The sequence below is a fragment of the Paramisgurnus dabryanus genome, chromosome 3, assembly GCF_030506205.2.
Source record: "Paramisgurnus dabryanus chromosome 3, PD_genome_1.1, whole genome shotgun sequence".
In the NCBI taxonomy this organism is placed as follows: domain Eukaryota; kingdom Metazoa; phylum Chordata; class Actinopteri; order Cypriniformes; family Cobitidae; genus Paramisgurnus; species Paramisgurnus dabryanus.
Window position 1 is genome coordinate 34,819,521 of NC_133339.1, and position 17,605 is coordinate 34,837,125.

Here is a 17,605-nt window from a genome sequence, read left to right on the forward strand (position 1 = left end):
AGTGTGAAACTTGGCTGATAGTATATTGATGACATTCATGATACATGTTTATGTTTGTTTTTTATGTTTATTTATTTATATACTGTAGCACTGTTAATACAACTCACGTTGCCCAAAGTGCTTTACAAATCACAGGTTAAACACAAAGCAGTTGGAACAGGGAAACAAAAGACAAGATTAGACATATCCAACTCACATAAATTAAAGAGCACCTATTATGGGATACACGTTTTTAAACATCCTTTTGTGTGTAAGTGTGCATTAGTACATGCTAACGATATTCAAAAAGTACGTACCTCAAAGAAAACGATGACGCGAGTTATCGTCTCTAACGTTCGAGGACTACAAAAAACACTCGGATTGTAGGCAACAGTTTACTTCCTGGGATTAGTGACGTAGATAAGACCAACATTATCATAGTTCAGCCCTCTCTGCTTTGCTTGGGTACGCCCTCAAAGACGGGGGTGGGGAGCGCCGAGTCAGAAGAGAGCTAAAATGGCGGAGGTTGTGAGTCCCTGCTATGACTCTGTTTGCAAACTCTTGTTTCATTGTTTAAGCGATTAAATCTCTCGAGTAGACGCTGTCTCTTTAGATGCGTGGGAAAAATAGCACTTTATGGACTTACACAGAGGACATCATGTTTAATACGGTTCCGGAAAAATCCAGTCAGAAGTTGTTCACGGAGTTTTCACAATAACTGCTTCTCATCATGAACCGAAGCTGGATTTGCGCGACGTCTCCTCTTGAAAGTTGGATTACTGTGCACTTCTGGATCACAGGCTGTAAGTATTCACGTTTATTATTTGCCTTTTACTGTACGTTACGTAACCGGTAACCGGAGATTAACATAATGTGCGTGTAGAGCTAAGCTTGCAAGCTAATTGTCTTGTGTTGTAATACTGTATTTCATAAACAACGTACCATATTTACACACGTGTATGTTGAATTATGCAGACTATCGTTTTTTTTTAATCGATGTTGGTTTAGACATGTTTACAAACTTGCTAAGTTGCTAAGCTAAATACAAATACAAATGCCAGCTAAACTGTTACCAGTAAAATTTGTTCTCATGATCAAACTCAAGAAACTCTAAGTAGCCTACAGATGATTTGTTTAAAGTTATATGTATTTTACTGTTGTATTTACTTGAAGCTTTCTTAGATTTTGAAACGAAGTAAACACATAATGTGTGTTGCTAATGTTGGGCCATGTAATATGTCATACATTTACGTTTTAATGAATAGTCTAACGATTTATAGTCGTTGTACTCTATTGTTATAATATGTCTTTTTGACTGAATACATGTTTGTTTTATTTGTCTATATCCTAGATTCGCAGCTGTACACATCCTTCTACACTGTATGCAAACATGCAACATCATTACACACAGTACAAGGAGTCAGCCTGGCAAATGAGGAGCAAAGGTGTGTAACACACATGATGTATTTAGCTAGTGATACCACTACCAGTCTTAAATGTATACCTGATGATGACAAAGTTTTTTTTTCTCTGCATAATAATAGGAACCCAGGCAGTAGCATCGTTTCACAATGTTTCCATCACCATCATCAGTGGATGCCTTTGCCGTCTGTAGCCTGAGATTTCAGATTTGCAGCAAAAAAAAATTGATTTTCTCATTTATTGGAATGCTGTGCAGGTATTTAAGTATTTTAGTAACTTTGTTAAATAAAGTAGTATTTACTTTTACAATAAATTAATTGCTTGTTTATATTTTACAGGTCACCAAGCCGTAACAAAAGCAGGAGAGGGAAAGTACAAGGCTATGTTCCCAAAACACACAAGTGACATACCGTAAGCAGTAATGTTTTATTTCAAATACATTCATAATTAAAAACTTAATGTATGAAGCAGGGAAATAAATGATCAAAACAAAAGATTTATTGACTGCAATATTTCTACAGTTATGTGGATGATGTGATCAGGCTTGTGTTTGATGAGGTATTTGAAGATAAGCTGAAGGAAACCCCGATTCCAATGGACCTGGCATCACAGTTTGAGAGACCTTCAAAGGAGGACGTGATTGCATGCCATCTTCAGTGCAGGGGTCGTCGAAAGCCAAAATTGTGACCGATCTGATCAGGAAGCTCCAAGCGTATCTGGAGAACAACACACGACAGGATGATAACCTTATAGTGTCGTCTTAAATAGCACCAGCTGATAAAGCTTTGATATGCCATTTATCTGAATAGATAGCTGTAAGAAATGAATTGAACAATTTTTGAAACAAGAGCACAATATGGTTACTAAAGTATGTTTATTTGTATATTGTTTAACATTTAAATATATATTTGTAATAAATAAAAAAAACTTTTGACTGACTATTATATTTTCTTTAAAGTTGCATCTTTTGTTCTTTTGGGTACTTTGTTACTATAATGATACTTTAGTGTTATTGGTTTAAAAATGTAATAAAACTTACTCTAGTCCTGCACCTCAAAGGCTTATAGTCGGTACAATAAATGTTCTGTGTGTAGGGATTTAGACAATTTGTGCAAAACCTGGATGATGAATCACGCAGGTAAGAGGCCCTGGAACCTGTTGCATTCTCCTTAAAACCTAATAAGTAAAAACAAAGCACTTATAAGTAAGCGGTTTTTCATAATAAAGTTTACCATAGTAAAATAATGTAGAACTAACATTCATTGCAATTAATACTTTTTTTGTGCTACATTTGGTGTTTCCATATAGTTTGCACAGTAATATAGTATGTAAGCAGTCTTTTATAATACAGTTTACTATAGTAAAATAATGTTAATAAGTGAAATAGTTTTATAATCATTTCAAAAAATACTTTCTATGTGCTACATTTGGTGTTTCCATATAGTTTGCAAAGTAATGTAGTACGTTATAATTACCTTTTGGATGTCTTTGCAACACATTTTCGTCTTCGTTTAGCATTCTGGCAGAGCTAAGGACACCTAAAAAAGTTAAATCCAATCGCGTTCATTGACGGAGATCGTTTATATCGTAACGGCCGTCTGAACTCTCTGGATCGAGCTTGAAGTGGTAAGGCAGTACAGACACCATCGTTTATAGAGAAATATAGCGCTTGTTTACGTTGCCTGTGACTCTCAGTCAGAACCGGAAAACCCACGCGTAGTCAGGGGCGTAACCTTTCAAACACACGCTGAACCCAGCTGACCAATAACAGTTGAGTAGTCATCTGACCAATCCGAATACACTAGACATTTTGGGAGGCGGAGACAGGAACTAAACCGAGCGTTTTCCAGACTGGCAGAAATCGGTGAGGTATGTAAGCAATTTATAAGACTCACAGTGCATTAGTTCAAGTTTTAATAACATGTATGTACTATGGGATATGACAATAAGGTGCTAACGTGCTAATTTATTAGCATAATTGGTGCTCTTTAACCCATTGAAAAATGCTCTCCATTTGAATTTAAAAGATGTTGTTTTAACACAACCTTAAAAATATGCAAGGATTTGGCAGATCGAAAAGCATAGGGGAGGTCAATCCAAAACAGCAGATATTGATTTTCAGATCTAAGAGATCTAGAAGGGGTGTAGAATTTCACCAAACCAGACAGATACACAGGGGCTAGATTGTACAAGGCCTTAAAGAGAAGTACCAGGATTTTATAGACAATTCGAAGTCGTACTGGCAGCCTATATTTACACAGTACTTTGTCCGTTTTTTTTAACGGACATTTTTTACAGCGTGGAAACACTCTGAGAGGCAGATGAAGAGTATGAGGAAGAACAGGACACCAGAGACTATGCAAATGGTAAAATTTGCAGTTGGATTGCTAAATTTTTACAAAATACAAATGCTGCTTACTCTAAATTTGAAAACTGACTATTACTTGCAGTACTGTATTTAACAGTATACTGCAAAAAAATATTTGCTGCTCTTAAAAAAAAAATGTTGAATCAACTCAGATTTACAAGTCATTTCAACTTACTTTTACTTATCTTGACTAGAGATGAGTTGTTATAACTTATAAAATATATTTGAAAAAGTCAAAACTAAGTTGTAGCAACTCGTCTCTTTTCAAGATATATAATAGTAAGTTGATATAACTTGTAAATCTGAGTTAATGTAACAAAGAAAATTAAGGCAGCATTGTTTTTTTACAGTGTATCCTTTGAAATACATTTCCTTCTCTCCTTAGAATGGGCCCCACATTATCAGAATTACAAAACGTATACTGTTTCCAGTGTAGTTTAGTCTCTAGGTAAATGTTTGAGCCACTAGGTGGTGCTATTCTATATGTTTTAAAGTAACCTCTGAACTTAATAGGAGCTTTTTTTCCTCAGTTGATGCTGATAGTGTTGTGGTTTTCCTTTTCCTCAAATGAAACAGATTTCAAGAGATAGACTTTTATTATCCGGACAAATAAAAAGCCGAGGCCGCCCTGGTGAATCCCCACAGAACCAGAGTGTGGTCCTGGGAGGATCCTCCAAAATCAGTCTGACCCTCTGAGCCATGGCTTGGTAAATATAAAGGTTTTTGTTCCCTCCCCTCATGCTTAAAACAATATGTTTCTGTTCAGGCTTGTAATTTGAAGAACCACATTACATTCCTCAGACCAGTGTCTCCTTTCCATGACCTATTTGACCCTCGCCTATTCATTATACTAAGACCCTCTGTGACCTTTGACATGAAACTATGTGTATATACACAGCTGGGTTGTAATAGTAATCTCATGGTAAACTCATGACACACATACTGCATAACTTCATAGTAAACTCATGACACAGAATAATGCATATTCTTTAGAAACTTATTTTATATATTTTTTTCTATTTCAGTTTTACTCTGTTCTACTTATATTTGAAGTGGTGTTCATAATAAATCCATGCTTTAAATCAACATACCTGTGGAAGGAGTTGTCTTTCTACCTAGTTAAGAAGGGGAACTCTTTTACGAGGGCAGAATAGTAAAAAGACAATTAAAACAGATTGCTGCATCGGTGAACAGGATTTCTTCTTCTTCTTCCTTTATTTCTTAACGCCATTCCAGCATCTACAGCTATATTCATGGCGAGAACCAGGTATTCCATACACAAGTTTTTTCATACACAAGTTGGGGGCGGGACAATTTTGGTATCTCCAATTTGCCTAACTTGCGTGTTTTTGGCCTGTGGGAGGAAACCAGAGTACCCGGAGTAAACCCACGCTGACACAGGGAGAACATGCAGAAACTCCACACAGAAAGGCCACCTGCCCTAGCCAGGGCTCAAACCAGGAACCTTTTTGCTGTGAGGCAACAGTGCTATCCACTGAGCCACTGTGCCGCCCCGAACAGGATTTCAAGTTCTGCTTTCACCTCAAAATTTCTACAAAAGAGAAACTTAGTCTGAAAACCAGATCAGTGTGTTCACAATCAGCAAGACGGTCAAGCAAGTCTGCAGCAAGTGTAGTCGCATTGGAGGCAGAAGCAGCACTGACTATAGTCTAAATTTTAACATGAAAACTATTGACATTACTCGAGTTAAGGCGATTATAAGTGGACCTTTCAATTCACGGGTTTTATTTAAATATAGTTTTAAACGTAAACATAATATTTGTGTCTTTAAAGTTTTGTTTCAGTTTGCCATGCCTCCTATGTTGCGGTGTAAAAATAAGATATTTTCGACTTTAAAATTCAAAGATCGTATCTTAAACTGTCGGAATATATTCCATACGGATTCATTTGGATTTACAGATGTTTAACATTAAAATCAATGCATGGGAATAATTTATATTACATTTTGAAATACCCATGACTCTTAAATGTTGCATGTCCCTTATTGTACATAGAGGCTTCACAATTTAGTTCCTTTCACGTCGTTTTAATCATTAAATTCGTTTTTACTTTCTTTCAATAAAGCACATGTTCTGTTACATTTACATGTGCATTTACATGTGTGTTTAAATACGTTTAAATATATTTTTTTTAAAGATGACGAACTAGAAAATCGTTTCCTGAACCTATAGCTTGGGCGCCACCTTTTTGCATTGGAATAGGCCTACATTTTAAAATATCAAAATAGGCCAACATATTTTGTTTAAAATATATTCTATAAACCTTATAAAATTATTTTGGAGTAGTGGGCCTTCTCCACAGTTCAATCTTGTTCTGTGTGCATCATTGTTGCATGTTTTTTTATTACGTTTCTATTCTGAATAAACAAACAGCGCAGTTTACATGCTTCATCCTTGTTGCATTAGTTCATTAAGATAATTCTGAACAGATTTCGGTAGTTCAAACAACTCTGCATTGTAGTTGAGAACGTCACGGGGCACTATTAAAACATTGTCGGGTTTAAATTGGGCTCGGGCTCATAATTACAGTTAATGTCTCGGTGAGGCCGGGCTCACGTGCGTACATCAAGTTGGAACCTGACGTGGAGGTAAGTACTTTTCCACGTCAAAGACGAGTTTTTTTAAATCTGAGTGTTGGAGTGGATTTGAGGGTACGCATGGTAGATCAAATTTCTGCGTAAAAACACTTTATAAATGAGGCCCCAGGTAAGACCTTATACCAGACGTGGGGCTCTATCAATGATCAACAGTTTGTTTGACCCAATTTAAAGAATGACAGGTTTGGAGAGATTCATTTAAAGAGCTTGAGCACATCAAGATTCCCTGCACATATGATACAATCTCTCTCTCTCGGTCAAGCACAAAGAAAAGAGATGTGTGTCTTTTGTGATGCATCCACAAATGCTATTGCTATGTCGCTTACAGCAGGGTTATCAATACATAAAAGTGGTAATGTAGAAGTTGGTTTTATGTTTGGCAAGGCTAAACTACCCAGATAGCATGCAAACCATTGAAACAATGTTAAAAAACAGTTGATTTGTCAATGTTAACTGCATTGGATCAATATCAGGTTTGCACCCTCCATTAATATTGAAAAAATATTGAAATTTCAACAATGATCAGTGATCAGTGTTCGCTTTAGTTGGGTCCTTGACTCTTGTCATTCACTAAGTTAAATCTTTCTTTTCTTTTTTTTGTGTTTGTATATATTTGTGTAGAAACTCATGTGCATTGGAAAAAAAGATGTGCTAAGTTGAAACTGAATGCTTTTTGTGAAGATGTCAAGATTATATAAAATTAAGCTGCTTTACATAATTATGTTGATCCATTTTTGACATTTATAATTGTTTTGGTTTGTAAATACACTGTGACAAGACAAACAGAAAAAATGCTGACACATTCAGACATCATTACTCATCCTACAAATCTCAACAATGGTGACAATCATCAAACAAATTCAGATAAACCATCAACTGCAATGCATGCTGGGAGTTATAAATTAGTTTAGTACTACGATGTAGCAGCATGAAGCTTTCTTTTTTGATTGTCACCATTGATGTGATTCATAGACCAATTCATGATGTCAGAGATAGATTCATTAGTTTAATTTTTAAATGTGTTTTTGTAATCTGCAAGATAACAGACCTAACACTGTTTCCAACTAGTATTGTAACATCCATTTTTTGCTCAACTTTAACAGTATTTCATTAATATTATCTAGATATAGCTATAAGAATTAATCTTCTTGATAGTTTTAGATCTTTGTTTTCTTTGCAATAGCAGACATATTTTGAAACACTGCTTCAGCAGCCAAAGAAAACTTACCATTAGTGATGCAAAGTCCGATTCATTTCCGCGAACCGGCTCTTTTCGGACAGTTCGGCTCATTGAACCGGTTCAAAAAGCCGATTCAACGGTTCCTGATGTCATCAAGAAATGACATTGCTACGCATTTATTTTCTAATTACTTGTATCAATGAAACATTCAAATAAAGTCGTTTGTGTCAACACATTAAAACATTCAAATAAAAAGTTGTTTTTGTGAAGGCATAGCTGATTTATTGCCTTTCATTCACAAGTTAGTAATGTTTGTGGTCACAGTTTCAATCGCGGATTGTAAATGCCATATTACCAGTTTTGACTAGCCTACAACTTGAATAAGATTCCTAAAAGACACTGGTGCACAATTGCAGATGTGTAAGTATAAAGAATAAATAAACTTGTCTTTTAAACTCATTGGTCTTCCTTAAACAACTACAATATGATTTGCATGCACAATAAATCGTACTAAAACTAAAGCTTTTTAATAAAACAAGCATATCAAGAAACTAATAAAACAAGAATGGCTCGTTCAAATCCTCTGTGATTCACATGCAGTGTCAGCAACTCATCCGTCAGAATCATCGGCAATCCTCGCCTCGGCAATCATCGACAATCTTCGTTCGGTTCTTTTTTAGTTCGACGTGCTATTTCGGCTGTGCGTCATCAACCCGGAACCTATGCCCAAAACTAAAGTTCGATTCAGTTCGATTTGTGAACCGGCTCGACCGGTTACTTCCTGAGAACCGGCTCAAAAGAACGATTCGTTCGAGAACCTAACATCACTACTTACCATTACAACACAAGAGTAAAGGGTCCAACTAAAGCAAACACTGATCATGATAATTGTGATTTGTTGAAATTTCAAGGGGACATATTATGAAAATCTGACTTTTTCCATGTTTAACTGCTTTAATTGTGTCCCCAGTGCTTCTATCAACCTAGAAAATGTGAAAAAGATCAACCCAGTAACTTAGTTTTGGTAAACCGTGCTCTGCGCACGTAGGAGTTTTCCTTACTCAAACATGTTCTGAGGGCAGAAAGAATGTGATTGGTTCACAAAACGACCAATCAAAATGCTCGTTACTGGTTTAAGCCCTCGGCGGAGCCTCCAAGGCAGCTTCTGCAGTGAAGCCGTTCGAGCTCACCGTCGGTCAGATGAGTAGCGCAGATATGATAAGATAGGAACGAGACTGTTTTTGAATTCAGCTCGAAACGTTGAGCATTTAAGTGACGCGTTTTCACGTGTCCGTGGCACGACTTTCTTTTTCGTGCCAGTTTCACATATTACTTATTCAAATGTTTTTCCTATTTGTGCTGAAAACCACAAATCTAACCCCAATCCCAAGCGACAATGGTTTGAAAAAAGGAAAAAAAATTGAATTAGTTATTCTGGCACGAAAAAGAAAGTCGTGCCACGGACACGTGAAAACGCGTCACTTAAATGCTCGAAACATTTCGAGCTGAATTCAAAAACAGTCTTGTTCCTATCTTACCATATCTGCGCTACTCATCTGCCTGACAGTGAGCTCGAACTGCTTCACTGCAGAAGCTGCCTTGGAGGCTCCGCCGAGGGCTTAAACCAGTAACGAGCTTTTTTTTTTCTTTCTGCCCTCAGAACATGTTTGAGTAAGGAAAACTCCTATCTACGTTCTGCGCAAGCATGTGAAAAAATAGGTCATTGTAATTTGGCTCCTATTGTGATGTCAGAATAAGGTAATACCGCCCCCTTTATCTGTACTATCCAACCACAACACTGCCATTTAGAGCAGAGAGAAAGAGGGAGAAAAGAAGGACTTGACAGCACAATTGAGTTTCAATTACAACAAACCACCATCATTGTGATCAGTGTTTGCACTTCAGCCGCTCATTTGCATTTTAAATGACACACCCAAAACGCCACACTTTTGCTCAGACCTAGATTAAAGGGGTCATAGCGTGAAAATCAGACTTTTTTCATGTTTAAGTGCTATAATTGAGTCCCCAGTGCTTCTATCAACCTATAAAATTTGATAAAGATCAACCCAGTAACTTAAAGGGGACATATTATGAGATTTTTTTTAAAGGGGACATATTATGAGATTTTTTTTTAAGATGTATACTAAGTCTTAATCTAGGTCTGAGCAAAAGTGTGCCGTTTTGGGTGTTTCATTTAAAATGCAAATGAGCGGATGAAGTGCAAACACTGATCACAATGATGGTGGTTTGTTGTAATTGAAACTCAATTGTGCTGTCAAGTCCTTCTTTTCTCCCTCTTTCTCTCTGCTCTAAATGGCAGTGTTGTGGTTGGATAGTGCAGATAAAGGGGGCGGTATTACCTTATTCTGACATCACAATAGGAGCCAAATTACAATGACCTATTTTTTCACATGCTTTGAAAGAATGGTTTACCAAAACTAAGTTACTGGGTTGATCTTTTTCACATTTTCTAGGTTGATAGAAGCACTGGGGACACAATTATAGCAGTTAAACATGGAAAAAGTCAGATTTTCATAATATGTCCCCTTTAAGATGTAAACTAAGTCTTAATCTAGGTCTGAGCAAAAGTGTGCCGTTTTGGGTGTGTCATTTAAAATGCAAATGAGCAGCTGAAGTGCAAACACTGATCACAATGATGGTGGTTTGTTGTAAGTGAAACTCAATTGTGCTGTCAAGTCCTTCTTTTCTTTCTCTTTCTCTTTGAACTAAATGGCTGTGCTGTGGTTGGATAGTGCAAATAAAGGGGGCGGTATTACCTTATTCTGACATCACAATAGGAGCCAAATTACAGTGACCTATTTTTTCACATGCTTGGAAAGAATGGTTTACCAAAACTAAGTTACTGGGTTGATCTTTTTCACATTTTCTAGGTTGATAGAAGCACTGGGGACACAATTATAGCAGTTAAACATGGAAAAAGTCAGATTTTCATAATATGTCCCCTTTAATTTGAGGAAGCCATTTTCTACAAGCACATGAAAAATTAGGTCGTTCAAATTTTGCCTGTTTTGTGAGGTAGGTAGCAAGGCGAATTACAATAATACCGCCCCCTTAATCTGCACTATCCAACCACAGCACTGCCATTAAGTGCAGAGAGAAAGAGGGAGAAAAGAAGAACTTGACAGCACAATTGAGTTTCAATTACAACAAACCACCATCATTGTGATCAGTGTTTACATTTCATCGGCTCATTTGCATTTTAAACAACACACCAAAACGGCACACTTTTACTCAGGCCTACAAATTTGCAATTTTAAAATGCTATTATAAATCATCTATATGGTATGTTGAGCTAAAACTTCACATACACACTCTGGGGACACCAAAGATTTATTTTACATTTTAAAAATATCTCATAATATGACCCCTTTAAGACTTAGTTTACATCTTAAAAAAATCTCACAATATGTCCCCTTTCAATATTTTTTCAAAAATAATGGAGGTTGCAAACGTGATATTGATTCAATGGTATTAACATTGACAAATCAACAATTTTTAACATTGTTTCAATGGTTGCATGCTATCTGGGTAGTTCCCTGAGATCTCTGTCCCCAGACTCGAGCTGAAATAGCTGAAACCATTGAAGATGAGATTGACACCAAACTGGATGCTGTGACATTAAATGTAAATAAATATTTTTTTTATTCTGACAGTAAGGTTGTCTTAGGCTATAACTGTAATGAATATACAGTATGAAATTTTATGTGTATGTTAACAACAGAGTGCAAAGGATATGGAAATCTACATGCCCTGAGCAGTGGAAATATGTTCCTACAGATCAAAACCCTGCTGACCAAGCCACAAGATCTGGCAGCTGAGTATGTGGTTGACTGGTCCAAAATTCTTGTTTATGAAGACACCGGCTGAAACTGACACTAGCCTCTTCGCCATGATAGATCCAGAAGTAGACATTGAAGTATGTCCCCAAGTCACTTGTTGTGCTACACATACTTCAAGTAAGTGAAGTTGGACACCAAACACTTTTAAAGATTCTCAAGCTGGCTTTTCCTAACTCAGTGTCCTCACGGAAATACACAGATGAAGAAAACCACACCAACATGATCAGGTTTGCTAATCTCTCAATAATAATGTCCTAGCTGAACACACACAACACCAGTATGGAAAGACTCCCACGTGATATTTCATCCAATATGGATTTTATTAATGATAGATTTTATTTGCAAGCACACTGTAAAAATCTTCAAAGTTAACTTCAACTTCATTTTATAAGTTGTAACAACTCATCTGTAGTCAAGATAAATAATAGTAAGTTGAAATGAATTGATAAAACAAAAAAAGGCATCAAAGATTTTTTACACTCCACATGTATCTTACCCTCCAGTGTTTGTGTTGTCACCCCTACATATTAAATATATGATTATTTTCATTATTGTAAATCATGTGGAAATGAATTGTTCTTAAAAGGATTATGTTTTCATCATATATTTACACAAATTAATACAAATATTTGAACAGCTATATAAAAACGGTTTGAATTCTTGCCATGTGTGCCCCAGGTCTTCTTTGATAAACCTATATCAAATAACCTGTTTACCAAAACAAGTCTTAATATTGTATTTTTAAGTTTTTTAAATATTTAGTTAGGCTCCATTGCTTGTTCCACTCTTGTTCAACATCAGCTGAAACTACAAAACATCTACATAAGACAATAAAACCTGAGCATGCATTGCCCCAAATGTGCAATGAATAAATGAATATTTTTTTTAGGTGTCATGCACTCATAGGTGTTCAGCCTGCATGGGCTTATATGACACTATACAGTCATCAGGAAGTATGTCAATCAAATAATAAAAAAAAACAATATAATAGGCCACAACATCCTGACATAATCACAACTAAATCCCCTCATATCGGGATACAAAGTATTTTGTCTTAATGTCCATGCCTTCTCAACAAAGATTGCCATACAAAAAAGTTAATTTTCAAATAACCAAAACATGATTTCACCTTCAGGCATCCAAAACGGATCTGTTTTTCTGTTGCATCATATTATACAAATCAATTCTTAAAGGGACACTCTACTTTTTTTTGAAAACATGCTCTTTTTCCAGCTCCCCTAGAGTTAAACATTGGATTTTTACAGTTTTGGAATCTATTCTGCCGATCTCTGGGTCTGGAACTACCACTTTTAGCATAGCTTAGCACAACCCATTGAATCTGATTAGACCATTAGCATTGCGCAAAAAATAACCAAAGAGTTTCAATATTTTTCCTATTTTAAACTTGACTCTTCTGTAGTTACATCGTGTACTAAGATCCACAGAAAATTAAAAGTTGCCATTTTCTAGGCAGATATGGTTAGAACTATACTCTCATTCTGACATAATAATCAAGGACTTTGCTGCTGTAACATGGCTACCATTGAAAGTAACCAAGGGGACTATTTTCGGGCAGTGCATACTAACACCTGCTGCAGCCATGTTACATCAGCAAAGTCCTTGATTATTACGATGTGGTCAATGCACGCTCTGTTTTTCCTGAATCCATTCTGTTCATCCACCAAGATTTTATTAAATTCTAGATATTCACAAAGCCGTTTATTGAGGATGTCAGAAAACACTTTATAAACTGTACTTATCAGACTAATGCCTCTGTAATTCAGGGGGACTCTTGGGTCAGCTTGAGAAGACGGGGATAGGCTGGATAATAGACTTATACCACACTGATGGTATAAAATCACTTTGAAAACAATATTAAAATAAACAATGCAGAGTTTTTAACAACTTTTAAGGACCTCGTTAGATAATTCTAGTCTTTCAATTAAAGTCTGCAACTCCTCCACAGTAACCTCACATTTTAAGACGTCATTAGTAAAGGGCAGAAATGGACGTTTATGTTCAAGCAGCATTTTAGATCTGCAGATATTTACCAAGAACTCATCATCAAACTGAGGTACATGCATGCTAACAGGTTCCTAGTCTGTCTCCCATCTGCTTATCACTTGCTCTGTTATAAATATAGATTCCCCTGTGTCTTCTTCTTCCTTTATTTCTTAACGCCATTCCAGCATCTACAGAGACCTGATAATCCATACACAAGTTGATATCTCCAATTTGCATGTTTTTGGCCTGTGGGAGGAAACTAGAGCACCCGGAGTAAACCCAGGCTGACACAGGGAGAACATGCAGAAACACAAAAAGGCCACCTGCCCTAGCCAGGGCTCGAACCGGGAACCTTCTTGCTGTGAGGCAACAGTGCTACCCACTGAGCCACTGTGCCAGCCGATTCCCCTGTGAATTGACTTTTTCCTTTTCTTTCCAAGCTTGTTAATTTCTCTCCAGAACTGCTGTGAATTGTTACTCTGCAGATACTAGAGAGCTTTTCCTCTCCTATAGTGTCTTTTATAGAATCTCAACATTTTATCAAAATAATTCTGACGGTTTTTAAATACAACAAATAGATCTGTTCTTTGCATCATAAATATTTTTTCTCTGCCATGCGAAGATTTAGCCACATGCCCTGTAGTTCATTATTCAAATAGGGTTGTTTAATCTTTTATCTTTTTATTACCTCTTCTACTTCATTTAGGTCTATAGTTATCAATTTCTCTAAGTCATTCAAAGCTATTCATAACAATGATTCACATTTTCCTGTGTTTTTCCCCATTCTCTAATTGATCTACAATGTCATTCAGAGCTTTATAGCAGACCTTAGACTCCTGGAATTATCATGCAACTTTCTCATTGGACTTTTACTTTTTAAACCAAAATATATACTTTTTGTAAAGTCTGCCTCTTGTGTTTTAAAACGTAAATATAGCACAGAGTAATCAGGGAGCCTACTTCTATCATCTATCAGGTTTATCACAAGCTGCTTATTTTTTTGTACTAAACCCAAAGGAGTAAAGACTTTAAACTCTTCACAGGTCTTTAAATCTACATGTGGCGTCACGATATAATCAACCACAGCTTTACCTCTGACAGATATTGAAGGGGTTACTCTTCCATTTAAAAAGCAACATTTAGAATCTTTAAGAAATTCAATAAACGTTTCCCCATGTTTATTTGAGCTTGTGTCAAACACCACCCTGGAGGGAATATCACCCTCCTCAACACCTCATGCAATTATATTTTAAATAATTTTAAAAAATCTTTATAGTGAAAGAACAACAGTAAGATGACACCACGCAGCAGGTGGAGCGTGTTTGTCACTCACAGTGTATAAATAAGAGCAAATTACAATAATGTGTACCAAAGTGAATCTTCATCCTCCAACAAAAAATATCTCAGACAGGTTTTATTAAACTACTGGTCATGTACCTTCACTGGGTAACCTTTTCTCTTGCATTAGTCTGTAAGTATATCTTTTAAAATATATTTATCTTTTGTGTTGTGTATTGTGTTTTTAGTTTTCTTAAATATAACACATTCAGTTAAAAGCAACACACACATTTAAAAATACTTTGATAGAAATGTATATTATGTTTAGTTTTAAACATAATATACATTTGGTTACTTGTCTGTATACAGTCTGTGTGGCCGACCAAAAGTATGTAAAAAGTATAAAACTTTTAACAGAAAAACTACTTGTTTTACTGTTTGCTTTCTGAATGTATTTGAGCTGTGTTATATGAAGTGTCTTGTTTGCAGGTTGGATGTCTCCTGGTGGAGAATCATGCGATACTTATGATTCTGCCTCAGCTTATCGTGAACTTTTTAATTGGCTTAGCTCGAGGGAAGACAATTTGTTAAATAACACGCGACCCTTAACTTCAAATACAGTCACCAACGTTTATGTGGACTTGTTTGTGACCTCCATCACAGATGTGGTATGAGTCCAGCATGATTTATTCTCTTTATATGGGTCAGTACAGTATGAATCTGAGATGTTAAGCAGTTGTGGTTCATCACATTTGCTGTTATCCACAGAATGAAAAAGCTCAGAGCATCTCAACACAAGTAAAATTATACACTGTAAGTGTTCTAAAACTCTATTGTTTTACTCAAAACTTATACAAATTATATAATTTTATATGAAAAGTTCTAAAACTTACACAGATTTGGCAAACATCGACACCAATGTGGAACCCTGCAGATTATTGTGGTATTATCACAATTTCAGCTCAAAAAGATTTGTTTTGGATTCCAGACATTACCATCAGAGAAAGGTGAGAAAGTTTTAAAAATGTAATTTTTGGCAGTGCTCAAATTGAGGGGCGCTGGGGGGATCCGGGACATAGATAGATAGGTCCCACAGATATTTTTATTTTAGTAAAGAAAAAGCTGACAAACCCGTTAGGATGAAGTACATTTGGTGAATGAATTATTTACAGTAATAAATGTTGTCTCTATTTAAACATGTGAATGCCCATTGCTAAGCGCATGTTCATTTTGTACTGGCTTAGCGCCGCTACCCAAGCGCTGATGAGAGGGCGTCTGAAATACCAAGAGGGGGCGATTACTTGAATGCATATAATTCCCCCAGCTAGAAAATAGCTTTGGTACGTTCCTTAAGTTTTAATGCATTATAAACAAACATCTTGGTAATACAACCACAAAAACTGCAGCATAGTGAGCAACATACAGAGCTCTGAACAATCTTACTAACAACAACAAAAAACTAGGGGTGACCCTGAATAGTCAAAGATTTGATGCTTCCATAGGAGAAGCCTAATTACAGTTTATCGTTGCAGATGTTTTATGTAATAAGGATCATTCAATTTTGCCTATATTAGGGCGCACTAGTGTTGTAGTTGAGTCCAAGCCGAGACTGTAAGGGGGTGAACAATATGCCCCATCCATCCATTTGGCCCAACAACGGAATCCAAACGGCATGTCCGAAGGATTATAGCACGGTCGGTCTTTTCTGGCGCTTTCAGATGACGTTTTGGCGTTACGTAATTTAGGTATATTTATCTCTTATCTGACTCCAAAGACAAAGATTTAGTTTATATTATATTACAAATCGGTTGATTATTACTTTTAAAACTTACAGAATTTAGATGGATGTTTGTTTATTTATTCTGATAAAGCTCTGGTATTACACTCATTCATTCGGTTCTCACAGTCGCACATGATCCTAGTACGGGCCTCATAATTAATATACTGGTCAACGGTCATAAGCGAATCAGTATTGGTTGCTGCCAGAGGTTGGACTATACGCTTAAGTGGCCGCTCTCTGCGTGCTCAACTTTAAACATACTTTATTTAGTCCCCTTAGAGGTGACACTTAATTATTAAAATAATTATTTATAATCAAAATTAATGAGTAGAATAATATTGAAATAAACAAGGTTGAGGCTGACCCTATTTAGAGTAATCAGAAATGTTACTCTGAACGGAAACACAGCCTCCACGCTTCTAAGTACACTTAAACTAACGCCAATTTGCTAGTCGTATCTCTCAAATCCTCAGCTGATGTATTATTCACTATCTAACTGGGATTGGGCCGATCCTAGCCTGATTTCAGTCCTTACGGTAACTACGGATACAACGATATTACTTGCAGTGTCAACATTTACTGAGCAACACAGAATAAAATCAAACATAACAATTTATTAATCAGGTAGGAAAAACATAATTCAGAAGCCAATTTAGATTCCAATTCGAATAAGAAGAAACAAATCTTCTTCTTTCTTAACACCATTCCAGCATCTGCAGCTATATTCATGGCAAGAACCAGGTAATCCATACACAAGTTTATTCTGACAAGTTGGGGGAGGGGCAATTTGGTATCTCCAATTTGCATGTTTTTGGCCTGTGGGAGGAAACCAGAGTACACCCATGCTGACACAGGGAGAACATGCAGAAACTCCACACAGAAAGGTCACCTGCCCTAGCCGGGGGTCAAACTGGGAACCTTCTTGCTGTGAGGCAACAGTGCTACCCACTGAGCCACTGTGCCAGCCCAGAAGAAACAAATATAATCAAATGAGAGTAATGCATACCTGGCAAATGATGAATATCTGGTTACAGATTTCTCAAAGTAAAATTAAATACATGATGTTGTATCAAAGATACAGCATCATGGGGGTGAGTTTCCATGTACAGAAAGACCC

At 36.4% G+C, this 17,605-nt stretch overlaps 1 protein-coding gene and 2 long non-coding RNA genes across 4 annotated transcripts in view; 2 read left to right on the forward strand and 1 right to left on the reverse strand.

Annotated features, from left to right (window-relative positions):
* The first annotated feature begins 206 nt into the window (after positions 1-206).
* Positions 207-2,153, forward strand: LOC135766439 (uncharacterized). The gene is made up of 5 exons (XR_010541789.2): positions 207-782; positions 1,331-1,424; positions 1,524-1,657; positions 1,740-1,812; positions 1,923-2,153. It is a non-coding gene; the product is annotated as an uncharacterized lncRNA (long non-coding RNA).
* Positions 1,814-3,387, reverse strand: LOC135766675 (uncharacterized). Of its 2 annotated transcripts, XR_010541792.1 has the most exons (3): positions 2,877-3,387; positions 2,441-2,577; positions 1,814-2,117 (listed from the first exon to the last, which is right to left on the reverse strand). It is a non-coding gene; the product is annotated as an uncharacterized lncRNA (long non-coding RNA). The 2 variants fall into 2 exon arrangements; XR_012336456.1 differs by having other exon boundaries at positions 1,814-2,577.
* An 11,430-nt stretch (positions 3,388-14,817) lies between these two features.
* LOC135765009 (5-hydroxytryptamine receptor 3A-like) overlaps positions 14,818-17,605 on the forward strand; it is a 36,387-nt gene continuing 33,599 nt past the window's right edge. The window contains exons 1-4 of the mRNA XM_065275834.1: positions 14,818-14,901; positions 15,198-15,376; positions 15,477-15,521; positions 15,606-15,715. Coding sequence (XP_065131906.1) covers positions 14,862-14,901; positions 15,198-15,376; positions 15,477-15,521; positions 15,606-15,715 — 374 coding nt within the window. The 5' untranslated portion in view covers positions 14,818-14,861. The remainder of the gene's footprint in view (positions 14,902-15,197; positions 15,377-15,476; positions 15,522-15,605; positions 15,716-17,605) is intronic.